The sequence below is a fragment of the Anolis sagrei genome, chromosome 1, assembly GCF_037176765.1.
Source record: "Anolis sagrei isolate rAnoSag1 chromosome 1, rAnoSag1.mat, whole genome shotgun sequence".
In the NCBI taxonomy this organism is placed as follows: domain Eukaryota; kingdom Metazoa; phylum Chordata; class Lepidosauria; order Squamata; family Dactyloidae; genus Anolis; species Anolis sagrei.
In genome coordinates, this window is record NC_090021.1 from 21,386,635 (window position 1) to 21,400,872 (window position 14,238).

The window sequence follows — 14,238 nt, forward strand, 5'->3', positions numbered from 1 at the left end:
CTTCTTGGCATTTTACAAATACTGCCTAGAGCACTGGATGAATTGTATTGAATTGCTGAAACTTGCAATTTTATTTTATTAAAATCACATAATAATAGAGTTGGAAGAGACCACATAGGCCATCTAGTCCAACCCCTTGCTATATCTACTTATGAGTATTTACCAAGGAAACAAATATCCCTAGTATTACAAAAAGAAAATATAACTGAAGGAAAGACAAATAATAATTTCAATACCACTGTAAAGCATTTCAATTGCCTTTTGTCTTCAGAGTAGCCCTAAGAAAAAGGGAGGCAATTCCAAGGCAAAATGACATCCCTTTCCTGTTCATAACTTGAGCCAAATACCAAATTTAAACTCTTCTTACTGTAAAATTTTTGTCATGCAGGATTCTGGCATAAGCAAATCTTTTAACCAAAACAGTCATCCGGATGTATTTAACAGAACTCCAAGTATTTTTCCTTTAGGCTTTAAAAGACATTCTTAGATCTTCCCACGCAAAGTCTCCTTATAAGCCTACATGTTGTCTACTCTCAAGCTTTGGTCCCAAAAGAAAAGCTTTAAAGAAAAATCTCTTCTAGATATAAACTCTTGTTTTTAGCAGGATGTTGTTGCTGCCTTTCCATCTTCTAAAATGGTCATCTCCAAATAAGAGTACAACTCCAACATATCTAAAGTCACTCGGCTGAGACAATTACAGGCAGTCCAGGAGTTACAAAAATCCAATTTACGAATAACTCATAGTTACGAATGGGCCTCTCCCCTCTTTCCCTGACATGAAACCTTAGTGCTGACCTAAAGTATGCCTGGATTTCTCCACTCCCGTTTCCTATTTCTTCCTATTGATCTCTACAAGCGCATTTTCCCTTTTCTTCCTATCCATATCTCTCCAAACCCCTTTTTTTCTTTTCTCTCTATCGATCTCTCCAACCTCCCTTTCCCTTTTCTTCTTATCCACATCTCTCCGAACTCCTTTTCCTTTTCGTTCCTATCAATCTCTCCACCTCCTTTCTTTTTTATTCCATTTTAAATACAGTTGCTGTCTTCTGCAGAATACTGGGGTTTGCAGTATAGTGAAGTCCAGGGCCTCTCTAGTTTAAAGGTCTCTCCCTAAACGACAAACTCCAGAATTCTGCAGCAGGAAGCAACTGGATTTAAAATGGATAGATGCTCTAGGGCAGGCATGGGCAAACTTTGGCCCTCCAGGTGTTTTGAACTTCAACTCCTACAATTCCCAATAGCCTACCAGCTGTTAGGTATTGTAGCAGTGAAGTCCAAAACATCTGGAGGTCCAAGTTTGCCAATGCCTGCTCTAGCGTGATGAAATCCAGTATCCTTCTTCCTCCATGTATTTCTGTGCCTCTCCTCACCTTTCAATTGAAAGATCAATAGTTCAAGCCTGGGTTGGTGTGAGCTCCCAACTGTCAGCCCAGCTTCTGCCCACCTAGCAGTTCAAAAATGGTAATGTGAGTAGATAAATAGGTACCACTTTGGCAGAGAGGAATAAAAGGTGCCCATGCAAACATAATGGCAATTAAATCAGGAGAGCGTTAAAGGCAACAAAGGTCCTCAGCTTTGTGGGAGTTGAAGTCCAAGACACATGGACGGCTCAAGTTTGCCCATGCCTGACCTAGACACTCCTAAAGAAGTGCTCCTCAGCTAAAGAACAGCAAACTACTTTCTAAATAGGGAAGTTTGGACCTAGCTATATAAACAGCTAACTCTCAGGAGACATCTCGCCTCTCTGCTTACTCACAGGAGAAGAAGAAAATAAGGGACTCTGATCCTTGCCATGTGCTCAGGAACTTTGTATAGAAAGAGGCATGTCCCTGAGAAATACCAATCTAACAAGCGAGGGAATAGGAGGAGAGAACAGAGTGACAGGCAGGCAGAGATCGGTGGAGAAAGGACTTTTCCCTGTCTACTAAGTCATCTGCTTATCTAAGTCCTTGGTGAGGACTACAAACTTGTGCAGGATGTGGTTGAGTTCAAACAGGAGAAAGTTTCCTACATCCTCCAGAGATATATTTGAAACCATGTACCAAAGCCAGGAGATATTATATTTCAAACTATTCCCTATATTGAGTTCGCTAATCTTCCTTTTTTTAAAAAATCACACAACTAAATATAAATCAGCATTTCAGTATAATGTCTATCTTCCCCAACTAGCTGGGGATAGTGTGGACTGTAGTCAAACACATTTGAAAGGCACCTGGTTGAGGACGACCAACCTAAACCTATACCAGCTACATTCACATCATCTCTTGCCCATTTATACTGTAAGTCAACCTTCCAGAACATGTTCGTCTATTGAAGATATTTCTGGAGCGGCAAGTATGAGCCGGAGCCCCGTGGCCTTGTAACACAGCAGGGGCACTGACTGGCATTAAGAATCCTTTTCATTTTTCATTGACCCACAAGGGAGCCACACCGCCTTCACAGTGATTTTGTCATTTCTAAGAAAGGGTCTGTAAATCAACATTAGCTTTATAAAAAGGTCAGATACTCAACTGTATTCTGCTTTCCCAGCTAACATGCCCAATGTAAAACTCAGGCTGGTGCCATCAAAGAAGAAACATTTAACAGTTTTACAATACAGAAAAACCACACCACATTAACTACCATGAAGCAATGCACTTGTAAACATGGGAGTTTTACTATTAGAAGATCCACAGACTTTTCTGCATAAAGTGTTGGTGCCTCACTAAATTAGAGCTCCCACGATTCCATAGCAATGAGTCATGGCAGTTAAGGTGGTGTCAAACTTCACTAATTCTACAGTGTAGATGGATCTCGAGTATCTAGTATAGTATACTGTGAGGGCCAACTGGTGGTGCAGTGGGTTAAACCTCTGAGCTGCTAAACTTGCTGACCAAAAGGTTGGCAGTTCAAATCTGGGCAGTGAAAGTAAGCTCCCACTGTTAAGCCCAGCTTCTGCCACCCTAGCAGTTCAAAAATATGCAAATGTGAGTAGATCAATAGGTACCGCTTCTGCAGGAAGGTAATGGCGCTCCATGAAATCATGCTGGCCACATGGCCTTGGAGACGTCTACAGACAATGCCAGCTCTTCGGCTTAGAAATTGAGATGAGTATCACCCTTCAGAGTTGGACACAACTAGACTTAGTGTCAGATCAATACTTTATAATAGTAGAAATAGAAGGAAATTCTTTGGGTTGGATACAGATATTTTTAGCACTACTGATTGCGTTTTCAAATAACTGCAATTAATATAGTTTGGATGCAACCCAGCACAATGCGTAGGAAACACGTTAATTCATTCTGGCCAATATAGAAGATGTGAGTAAGAGAAAACTCACAAAGATGGCTCTAGGCACTAAAAATATATCCTCACCACAAAGGGCACATGAAGCTCTCCAGCTAAATTGAGGTCTTACTTATTAGTCACAGTTTGCTACTGGGCACAATTCCAAGTGCTGGCTTTAGCCTATAAAGCCCTAAACGGTTCTGGCCCAACTTACATGTCCGAACGCATCTCCCCTTATGAACCATCTAGGACCTTAAGATCATCTGATGAGGCCCTGCTCTCGCTACTGCCTTTGTCACAAGTACATTTGACGGAGACGAGAGACAGAGCCTTCTCGGTGATGGCCCCTCGGCTATGGAACACCCTCCCTATAGATATTAGATCAGCCACCTCCCTTTTAATATTCCAGAAAAAAGTCAAGATGTGGCTTTTTGAACAACCGTTTCCAAATGCAGAGTAACTGACATAGGAAAATGGAACAACAACATTAGACCGGACAATGTGTTTAACAAGGAAACACTATGAATTTATATTTTATTGATTTGTTTCGTTTTATTATATGTTATGTTTTTAATTGTATTTATGATATTATAAGCATTGAATTTACCCTGTTAACCGCCTTGAGTCGCCTACGGGCTGAGAAAAGCAGTATACAAATACAGTAAATAAATAAATTTATACTCTGCATTTCCCCATCTGAATTCAAATATGCTTTTCAAAGCTCACATAGAATGCCATAAGCAGCCATCCCCTTTAAAGGTTTTCCATGACATTAAGTCTAGTCGTGTCTGACTCTGGAAAGAGGTGCTCATCTCCATTTCTAAGCTGAAGAGCCGGCATTGTCCGTAGATGCCTCCTAGGTCAAGTGGCTGGTATGACTGTATGGAGCATCGCTATCTTCCTGCAGAAGATCAATACCTATTGATCTACTCACATTTGTATGCTTTCGAACTGCTAGGTTGGCAGAAAATGAACGTAACAGCAGGATCTCACCCCGCTCCTCGAATTCAAACCATCAACCTTTCGGTCAGCAAGTTCAGAAGCTTAGCAGTTTAACTCGCTACACCACAGAGGCCCCATAACTATCTATACTGCAGGCATAATGGCCGCTATTTTTTAAAATTAGAGCAAGTGATAATACTATTTAGAGCAAGTGATAATACTATCATGTTTTTAGTTATGAGACGTCAGTGGATGGTTATTGTTGTTAACTGTTAATGTGTTTATGATGTTAATTGTTTTTATATACCGTGTTGTTGTAGCACTGAATTTCTGCTGTTCTTGTTGTTAACCGCTGTGAGTCGCCTAAGGGCTGAGAACAGCGGTATACAAATAAAGTAAATAAAATAAATAAATAATTTTATTTCTGGGTTCTATATATGAATATGAAAGTTGTATAGTGAAAAGAAATTGAAATGTGGCACTGGAGCAGAGCTTTATAAGGATACCCTGATCTGCCAAAATGACAAACGGATGAGTTTTTAGAGCAAATCAAGCTTCAGAAAAAAATGACAAAACTGAGGCGATTATATTTTAGACATATCATGAGAGAAGATGCCGTTTGTGAAAAGATGATAATGCCAAGCCAATAAAGCCCATTAAGATGGAAACATGTAGAAAATGAGGATGACTATATTACCAGTAAATTGACTCAATCAAGGAAATCACAGCCCTGACTTCACAAGATCTGAGAAGGACTCTTAATACAGGGGTTTCCATTCACAATATAAAGTGAAGTCAATTTGACAGGACAAAGCAACAACAAATTAATAATACAATTTCAGATGTACAATTCCTAAGACTCTGTGTAAAAAACTGCAATTTTCATTTCAAAATATCTCTGCCTCTAAAAATCACAGGGAATGGCACAAAACTGTGAAGGCAAAAAAAAATACTTAAAAAGCAGAGGCTTAAATTCACACAATTTCAGAACACATCCCACCCATGCTTCTTTGCCTCGAATTGCTTGCTTTGAACAAAACAACGTACAATTGTGTTTAATGCACCGAAGAATGTTTTAAGTGCACCAAGCATTGCCCAGTGCCTTCCTATTTCATGCCAGTGGTATGTGCAGAATTAAATATATTCAGGATGTTATTTAAAGCTCCCGACTATGACCTAATTCCAAAAAGTGGCAGCAGTGGAGCAGTGCAATTGTCTAGACACTGCCAAGCATCAAGAGTCAAGAAGAGAGAAAGAACCCAGCTTCCTTCTTCTTTTATTTATTTACCTTTCCTCTATTTTGTTCTTGTCCATCAGGGGCTGTTTGATCCACTGATTCACCAGCCTCTGCCCTTGAGGTGTTTTGCACTTATTTAGCAATCCAGATAGAGATTGTGTACTTTGGGTGTGTCCTGATGAACCCTAAGAAGGAAAAAAAATACACAATCTGGTATAAAGTCAATAAAAACCCAGCAGTCTTCATATTTTAAAATCCACTTTAAGAGCAAATGAAATATGGCAGAAGAGGACATGTAAAAAGTCTATACCTTAAATACCTCTTATGCTTTAGTTTTATTGTAATGCACCACTTAACATTTGGGTAAGCAGTTGTAAAATATAACCCACCCTTTTGCCTACAAAAGAAGAGAAAATTCAAAGGAAGACAGACATGTTAAGTGAAGAGATGAGCAGACGAAGAGGAAAAGAACAAAAAGGGGATAGAAGACTCCCCTCCATGAGTAATTGTGCAAATGTACTACATTTTGTAGCAAATGGGAGTCTAGGAGCCCAACTGTGAAGCCAAATCAGAGAACAGCCTCTTTTTAAAAACAAATAAAACCCACTTAGAGCTTGGAAATAAAACACTGGTCTCCACAGGGGTGTATCCTGAGATCAATACTACTTGAAAGCATCCCTGCTAGGCTTATAATGTGGCTTATATAATCAGCCTTTCCTCATCTTAAAGTAGATACTGACATATTGTGTGGATAAAAAAGTTTCCTTCAATATATCTTGTCTTTTCAAATGCTATCTGATCCACCAAGATTGTTCAATTTATTTCATATGCTTCCAGAGCAAGGAAATGCAGCTACCCAAATTCAAGGTGGCTTGGACAGCTAAACATACCACTCACCCAGACCTGGGAGGGCTGTCTCTCACTCCATCTCTAGGGGACACAACATATGGTCATTGGGACAATTCTGCCATCTTTTGGCACTCCAAGCTTGGAGGAAAGGTTCCCCTCAACCTAAAACAGGGCTCAAGCATGATGAAAATGTCCCTGTGGCATCTAATTAAGAAAATTTATTAATTTACAAAAAAACCAATGTAATTCTAGGCTGAATTAATAGGAATATAGTGTCTAAATCAGGCATAGGCAAACTTCGGCCCACCAGATGTTTTGGATTTCAACCGGCTGTTAGGAATTGAGGGAGTTGAACTTCAAAACACTTGGAAAGCCTAAGTTTGCCCATACCTGGTCTAGATCAAAGGAAGTCATAGTCCCACTCTCTTCTATTTTGGTCAGACTTAACCTGGAATAACTAGAGTTCTGGGCACAACAGTTCAAGAATTGACTTGTGGATTCAAACAACTAATATGCTGGAAGGTGACCAGAAAAGAGCAATCAAAATGGCCAAGCTCTATGAGGAATGGCTTTGGAAGCTGGGTATAGTTAGCTTTGAGAAAGGAAGGCTGAGAGAACTGATAGTCATGTTTACATATTTGAAAGGATGTCACATTGGAGAGGAGAAAAGTTTGTTTTCTGTTGCTCTAGATCAGTGGTCCTCAACCTGTGGGTACCCAGATGTTTTGGCCTTCACCTCCCAGAAATCCTAACAACTGGTAAACTGGCTAGGATTTCTGGGACGTGTAGGCCAAATCACCTGGGTAGCCACAGATTAAGAACCACTGCTCTAAAGACTACGACACATGGATTCAAATTGCAAGAAAAGAGATTTCACCTAAACATTCGGTGAAATCCTGATCATAAGAACTGTTTGGAATATGCTGCATCAGAACGTGGTAGAACCTGCTTTTCTAGAGGATGGGTAGCCATCTATTGGAGATGCTTTGACTGTGTGTTCCTGCAAGGCAGGGGTTTGTACTTATGGTCTCTCCCAACTCTATAAATGTATTATTTTGCAATTTTAAAGAACACTTCCTGAAAAATGGGGAAACTCTTGCTACACAGGAATGGGGGAATTGAATGTGCATGGAGCATGGGAAAGCTTTGATCAATCCTTCACAGATCCCCACAGCTTTACATTTAAACAAAATCAGAACACTTTCAAACCATTTTTGCCCCAAACCCACAGACAAAGCCATGAAGAGTGAACATATGCCCTTACTCCCACATGTTATTGTAGTCTCTCTCAAAACTAGTACCCAAAATTGACATAACGTCAGTTCCTAACAACAATTTGTGAAGGAAGGGAGAAAAAAAACAAACATGAAGAGGGGGAATGTGTTGGAAATAGACTCCAGGCTCCCATACAGTTTCCCACTGCTGTTTTGAGGATAGTGTTTTTCACACTGAAAGCCAAATATCAAATGTATTCTCAAGGGATGCCTAGAGGTAAAAAAAATGGCAATCTTTATATTGCATATTGAAACACTTTTGACCAATAGTTACATCTTCTGGGGATTAGTTGCCGCCCTGAGTCCATAGACACCTCCAAGGTCATGTGGCTGGCATGACAACATGGAGCTCCGTTACCTCCCTGCCGAAACAGTACCTATTGATCTACTCACATTTGCATGTTTTTGAACTGCTAGGTTCGAATCTGGGGAGCTCACCCCACTTCCCAGATTCGAACTGGTGACCTTTCAGTCAACAAGTTCAGCCACTCAGCAGTATAGAAACAAGAAAATCCATCAAACAATAGTTCATGGTAAATGGGGAATGGCCCCTCCTGAACCCTGCCACAAAGCTTTCATGCACATTATACTTGTGCAAGCGTTGCAAACCAATACTAGGACCACAGCAGTTGGAAGCAAGTACATGCTCTTCAAGGGGGAAAAGCTTCAGATATCAGTGTACCAAATTCCATCATGAATCTGTGTGTGATGGCAGTCAACTGCCCTGCTAGCACCATTTCATTCAGTTTAAAATAGCTCTTCTCAGCAGCAATGACACTATACAACCAGATTAGGCTATGAGATGATGTCAGTGTTATGAGGAAGGAAAGTGCCATTATGAATAAAGGAAAAAGAGAGAGAAACTGGTGGTAATGAAGACAGAGCTGTCAGTCACAATAATATAGCTCTTCAAGCAGCACAGGAGCAAACCTTGGGTGGTCTTTGGAGAAACATCTCAAACACACCAAAGCCCTTAAGTCCCCATTCAAACTAGAAAAGTTTAGAAGAGTACAGCACAACCCTAATTAAAGCCATCTCAAGTGATCTGCCTGACATTTTTAAGAAGTGTGGTTTGTTCATTTTTTTTTCTGTCAGTGCAATGTAATCTCAAAGGTTAGATGGACTTTCTTGCAAAGTTTGTTTCTCCAAGTTATAGCAGGAAATAAATCCCAAAGTGGATCCTAGCTATGTGCCATCTAAAAACAAGAAGCGAGCTTTCAAAACTACTGCCAGGACCCATATGCAAATGTATGAATCCTGGGAATTGTAGTTTAAAAGATCTTAAGCCTTCTCTGACAAAGAGTGCTAGTGCCTTACCAAACTAGCCAGTCTGTGAAAGGGGTTTCCAGAGATTAGGAGCAGCCACTGAGAAGGCTCTCTCATGAATGAAATCTACTGTGACAAACACACGAGCCTGCAGCACAACAGTGAGATGGAAACTGGCCCAGTCCATTCCATAAAAAGACCAGCAAGCATGACTCAAAGGTTTTTTGTTTTTTGTCGTGTCAGGAGCAACCTGAGAAACTTCAAGTCGCATGAGGAGCTGGAGCTGATAGAGGGAGCTCATCCGCCTCTCCCCGGATTCAAACCTGCGACCTGTCGGTCTTCAGTTCTGCCGGCACAGGAGGCTCCTTGACTCAAAGGGTAAAAAATATAAGGTTGGAGAAGCATCAGGATAACACAAAGGGTAAGAAATATAAGGTTGGAGAAGCATCAGGATAACACTGATGCTGTGAAAACCGATGAGATAGAAAGTCAACGAAGGAACAGAATTCCAAACTTATCTACAGTTTATGGGAGTAACAGGCAAAAGATGAAGGCAGACCCAAACGCAAAAGACTTACCGGAAAAAGGTTAAGGGCTCTGGAAGCAGCATGATCCAGTGTCATGTACTGGTTGAGGTCAAAGGTGGAGAGTTCAAACTGGCCAAAATTAGCGTCATCATTTAAGAGCTCTAAATACTTAATCGCTGCTGACAAGGAAGAGATGGCAACCTAAACAGAAAACACAATTCAAGATAATGGTTATTCTGGATACATTCAGGCTGGTAGCATGCCACTGATGTATTGCTGGGGTTAAGGGTGAATGTACCCCAACACATATATTCTTTCCCCTCCTGACCACCAATATTTCTAAATTATCACTGGATGATTTCACTAGCACGGGTTTAACTTTCCAGAGATGCTTGAAAGAAAGAGTCATGGGAACAACTAAATGTGGAAGCAGCATCAAGTCATTGATGTATATGTTCATGCAGCACTGAAATGTTGTCTTTGTGAGGCTGCCTTGAGTCCCCTTAGAGGTTGAGAAAGGCAGGATACAAGTATGGTAAATAAAATAATAAATAAACAAGAAATGGCTGAAAAGAACTTCTTTTAACACCATGGCTGCATCTACACTGCCAAATAATGCAGGTTTTTTGTGTCAGGAGTGACTTGAGAAACTGCAAGTAACTTCTGATGTGAGAGAATTGGCCGTCTGCAAGAATGTTGCCCAGGGGATGCCTGGATGTTTTGATGTTTTTCCATCCTTGTGGAGGCTTCTGTCATGTCCCCACATGGGGAGCTAGAGCTGACAGAGAGAGCTCATCCGCACTCTCCCCAGATTTGAACCTGCAACCTGTTGGTCTTCAGTCCTGCTGGCAAAAGGGTTTAACTTACTGCGCCATCGGGGGCTCCAATAATGCAGTTATATGTATCTACACTGTCTTCAGTCCTACCGGAACAAGGGTTTAACCCACTGCGCAATTGGGGGCTCCAATAATGCAGTTATATGTATCTACACTAACCATATAATTTAGTTCCAACTCCATTATTAGGCAGCCCATATCATTTTGATTTCTACATATAACCCAACTCAAAAAAAAATTCTCTTCAATTACTACTTGTTTCTGGCAGACCCTTCATGTGCCTGTATAGGAAGACTGCCACCTGGTGGACATAATACATAGCAGCCAACTACAAGAAACCAAAGCTCCAAAACCAACCACAGCTACAATACTTCACATAATTAATTAGTTTTAACATTTTATTTATGTATTTATTTATAAATAAATAACATTTTGTTGACTTGGTACATTTATCTAACTAGTGAGACTATAAATATACACATGAAATATTAAAATTTGTTTTATATTTTGATTTAAAAATTACAACGGTCAAACATTATCTTAAGAGCCACTTTTCCCTCTCTTGCATTAAGTACTGTCATATTATAATCACAAATCAACTCCAATTTATGGCAAACCTACCAGTTTCTTTGCAAGTTTTTTAAAAGGAGGTTTGACACTGTTTTGTTTACTGCTGTTGCAGAAACTAGGACATGGAGCGATGGATTCAAATTTTAGGGAAAATGTTCTGCCTAAACATGAGGAAGAGCTGCTATTCAGCAGCGGCATGTGCTGCTTCAGAGTGTGGTGGAGTTTCCTGGCCATTTGTCAGGAGTGCTTTGATTGCATGTTCCTAGATGGCAGAATGGGGTTGGACTAGATAGCTCCTGTGATATCTTCCAATCCTTTGATTCTATTACTCTAAGGTTGAGAGAGTGTGACTTGCTTAAGATCACCCACTGAATTTTCATGGCTGGGCAAATATTGGAACCTTATCTACCAGAGTCTTACTCTACTCATTGTATCTGGCTTTCCAAGATGATGCCTTCTAATAAAACACATGTGAATAACATCTAAAAATAAGCATGTGTTTCTTCCTTTAGAGCTATTACTTGTGCTCATATGAATGTTTAATCCGCAGCTGATAATCCAATTAACCAAGATTTCTTTCATCAAGCAGCATCCCTAGAAATAAAACAGTGCATCCTTGGCCTATGGTCTACCTCGCAGGAGCGACACTTCGAGAACAGCTCAAGCCTTTTCCTTCTACCAGCACGAGTAAGGCGGGAACTCCACACAAAACAAGTTAAGCATGAACCAACAATGTGATGTGGCGGCAAAAAAAGCCAATGGGATTTTGGCCTGCATCAATAGCAGCATAGTGTCTAGACCTAGGGAAGTAATGCTACCCCTCTATTCTGCTCTGGTTAGACCACACCTGGAATATTGTGTCCAATTCTGGGCACCACAATTGAAGAGATGTTGACAAGCTGGAATGTGTCCAGAGGAGGGCGACTAAAATGATCAAGGGTCTGGAGAACAAGCCCTATGAGGAGCGGCTTAAGGAAATGGGCATGTTTAGCCTGAAGAAGAGAAGGCTGAGAGGAGATATGATAGCCATGCATAAATATGTGAGAGGAAGTCACAGGGAGGAGGCTTGTTTTCTTCTGCCCTGGAGACTACGACGCGGAACAATGGCTTCAAACTACAAGAAAGGAGATTCCATCTGAACATGAGGAAGAACTTCCCGACTGTGAGAGCCATTCAGCAGTGGAACTCTCTGCCCCATAATGTGGTGGAGGCTCCTTCTTTGGAGGTTTTTAAACAGAGGCTAGATGGCCATCTTTCAGGGGTGCTTTGAATGCAATATTCCTGCTTCTTGGCAGGGGGTTGGACTGGATGGCCCATGAGGGCTCTTCCAACTCTATGGTTCTATGATTCTATGACTAACTGATTGCAGTTATTTACATCATCTAGGAAAATAGTTCATATACACAATCAGGCCAAAAGAACAAAGGTGAGCATCTATTGACAGGTCTTTTGATCTTCTGCAGCAAATCTGCAAGGGTTTCTAAAAATAAAAAGGGCCCAAGGCTGGTATGTGGCTGTTTTAATTTTATATTTGTTTTGTTGTAAAACAGGATTGATCAGATTTTTGACCAGGTTTTATTTTTTGCAGTTCTGCTGGGCAGGTTTAACTGGTGTGTTAAGAAGATCTGGTCTCAATAACTAAGTTGTAGAACTACACGTGAAGGTCATGCCGCCATATGGTGTGCAGTAAAGTAACTGAGTCCTTCCCCATTTTATGTCTACCGCCAGCAGCCTTCCAATTACTATTCTAAACACTGCTCCAGTTAGTGGCTCTTGAGGTTCTATTGAGACAAGAAGAAATCCCACCAATAACTGAAATCAGCCATAATGTTGAGATACATCCATTGATGGAACTTTCTACATGAGAGCTTTGTATTGAACTAAAATGAAGCATCTACTTCATGTCAAACATAATGCCCATGCATCACTTAAGTGTGTAAGACATCTTTTCATGGGCCTAAAATTCTATATGGCACACAAACATGACACAAAAATGCAGGTGTAATAAAACTATTAAGACACAATTTTACTATTATTCTCTAAGGCAGAGGCTCTCAAACCTTTTCATCTGCGGAGCCATTGCACCCCAAGAAATGTTTATATATTATATATAACATGAAGAGGTAAAGATAAAGGTTTTCCCCTGACATTAAGTCCAGTTGTGTCCGACTCTGGAGGTTGGTGCTCATTTTCATTTCTAAGCTGAAGAGCCCACATTGTGCATAGACACCTCCAAGGTCATGTGGCCAGCATGACTGCATAGAGCGCCATTTCCTTCCCACAGAAGCGTTACCTATTGATCTATTCCCATTTGCATGTTTTCGAACTGCTAGGTTGGCAGAAGCTAGGGCTAACAACAGGATCTCACCCCACTCCCTCAACTCGAACCATCGACTTTTCAGTCAGCAAGTTCAGCAGCTCAGTGGTTTAACCTGCTGTGCCAAAAAAGGGCCCATATATCATATTACTCCAGATTATATCATATTATATTATATCGTAATGTGTATATATTTTAGGCACAGGCCAGGCTGGGGAAAATGGATGGAGTAAAGTAAAGGAACGAATGAACGAAGGAAAGAACAATATAATATTTAAAATGAAGAACAATTTTAACCAACATAAACTTAATAGTATTTCAGTTGGAGACCCCCGGGGACAACAAGTCCACCCCCTTCTGAGTGGTAGGAAGGAAATAGGGTTTTGGAAACAAAGAAAGCAGAAGGGGTCCAAGCAGTGAGGGAAGCGGGGGATCCGTGTCCCAGGAGGATCCTGCTGCTATTGTTTCCAGGAGCCGAACACTTTAATTTCCCTGTATTTCTCAGAAGGAGGAAAGAGGAGGCAGGGAGCAGCATGGTGTTACAGAGCCCCTGACTATCACCAACAGAGCCCCAAGAGTTCTGAGAACCCCTGCTCTAAGGCACTGCATGTAACTGCAGATCAAAACAATTCAAAGTACAGAGCAGTACTGAAGGGATTCTAGTTAACACATTTTACACATTTCTCTAAAGCCAAAAATATGTTTTTAGTGCTAGTACTTGTTCTAATATTGTGTAGTGTTCAGTGTAGTGTAAGCAATTACAGTTGTGCAAGGCATATATTATTATGTTATCTTCTATTACAGTATGTAAAATTTAGTTAATAAATATTAAAAAATAGTGGACCTATGAGCATAGAAACAAGGATAGGCATTTTCTCTCCCACTTCTTCACACCCTTCAAAAAAAAATCTTATATTTGTGCTGCTCTGTATATTACAGGAGACAAACTAAATCACTCAGCTAGGTTACTCACCTGTTTGTCCATCTCAGGCAATGCTGCACTACGCACATGCTCTTTCTTTTTTGATCTCAGTAAACGGTTGAGATCTTGAGTGATGTCTTTTGGTAAAAAATCACTTTTTTTCTTGTTTGTAATCAGAATTCCTCCCCTTTGAATGACCTGCGGATATGAAATCATAAGTTGCAACTTTCC

The 14,238-nt window shown here is 40.5% G+C and overlaps 2 protein-coding genes across 2 annotated transcripts in view; both read right to left on the reverse strand.

Moving 5' to 3' along the window:
• Positions 1 to 14,238, reverse strand: part of MSH2 (mutS homolog 2) — an 80,731-nt gene that overhangs the window by 59,251 nt on the left and 7,242 nt on the right. The window contains exons 4-6 of the mRNA XM_060780487.2: positions 14,059 to 14,205; positions 9,414 to 9,563; positions 5,498 to 5,631 (exon numbers count right to left, since the gene is read on the reverse strand). Coding sequence (XP_060636470.2) covers positions 5,498 to 5,631; positions 9,414 to 9,563; positions 14,059 to 14,205 — 431 coding nt within the window. The remainder of the gene's footprint in view (positions 1 to 5,497; positions 5,632 to 9,413; positions 9,564 to 14,058; positions 14,206 to 14,238) is intronic.
• EPCAM (epithelial cell adhesion molecule) overlaps positions 1 to 14,238 on the reverse strand; it is a 94,460-nt gene that overhangs the window by 48,410 nt on the left and 31,812 nt on the right. The gene's annotated exons all lie outside the window — the stretch shown is intronic.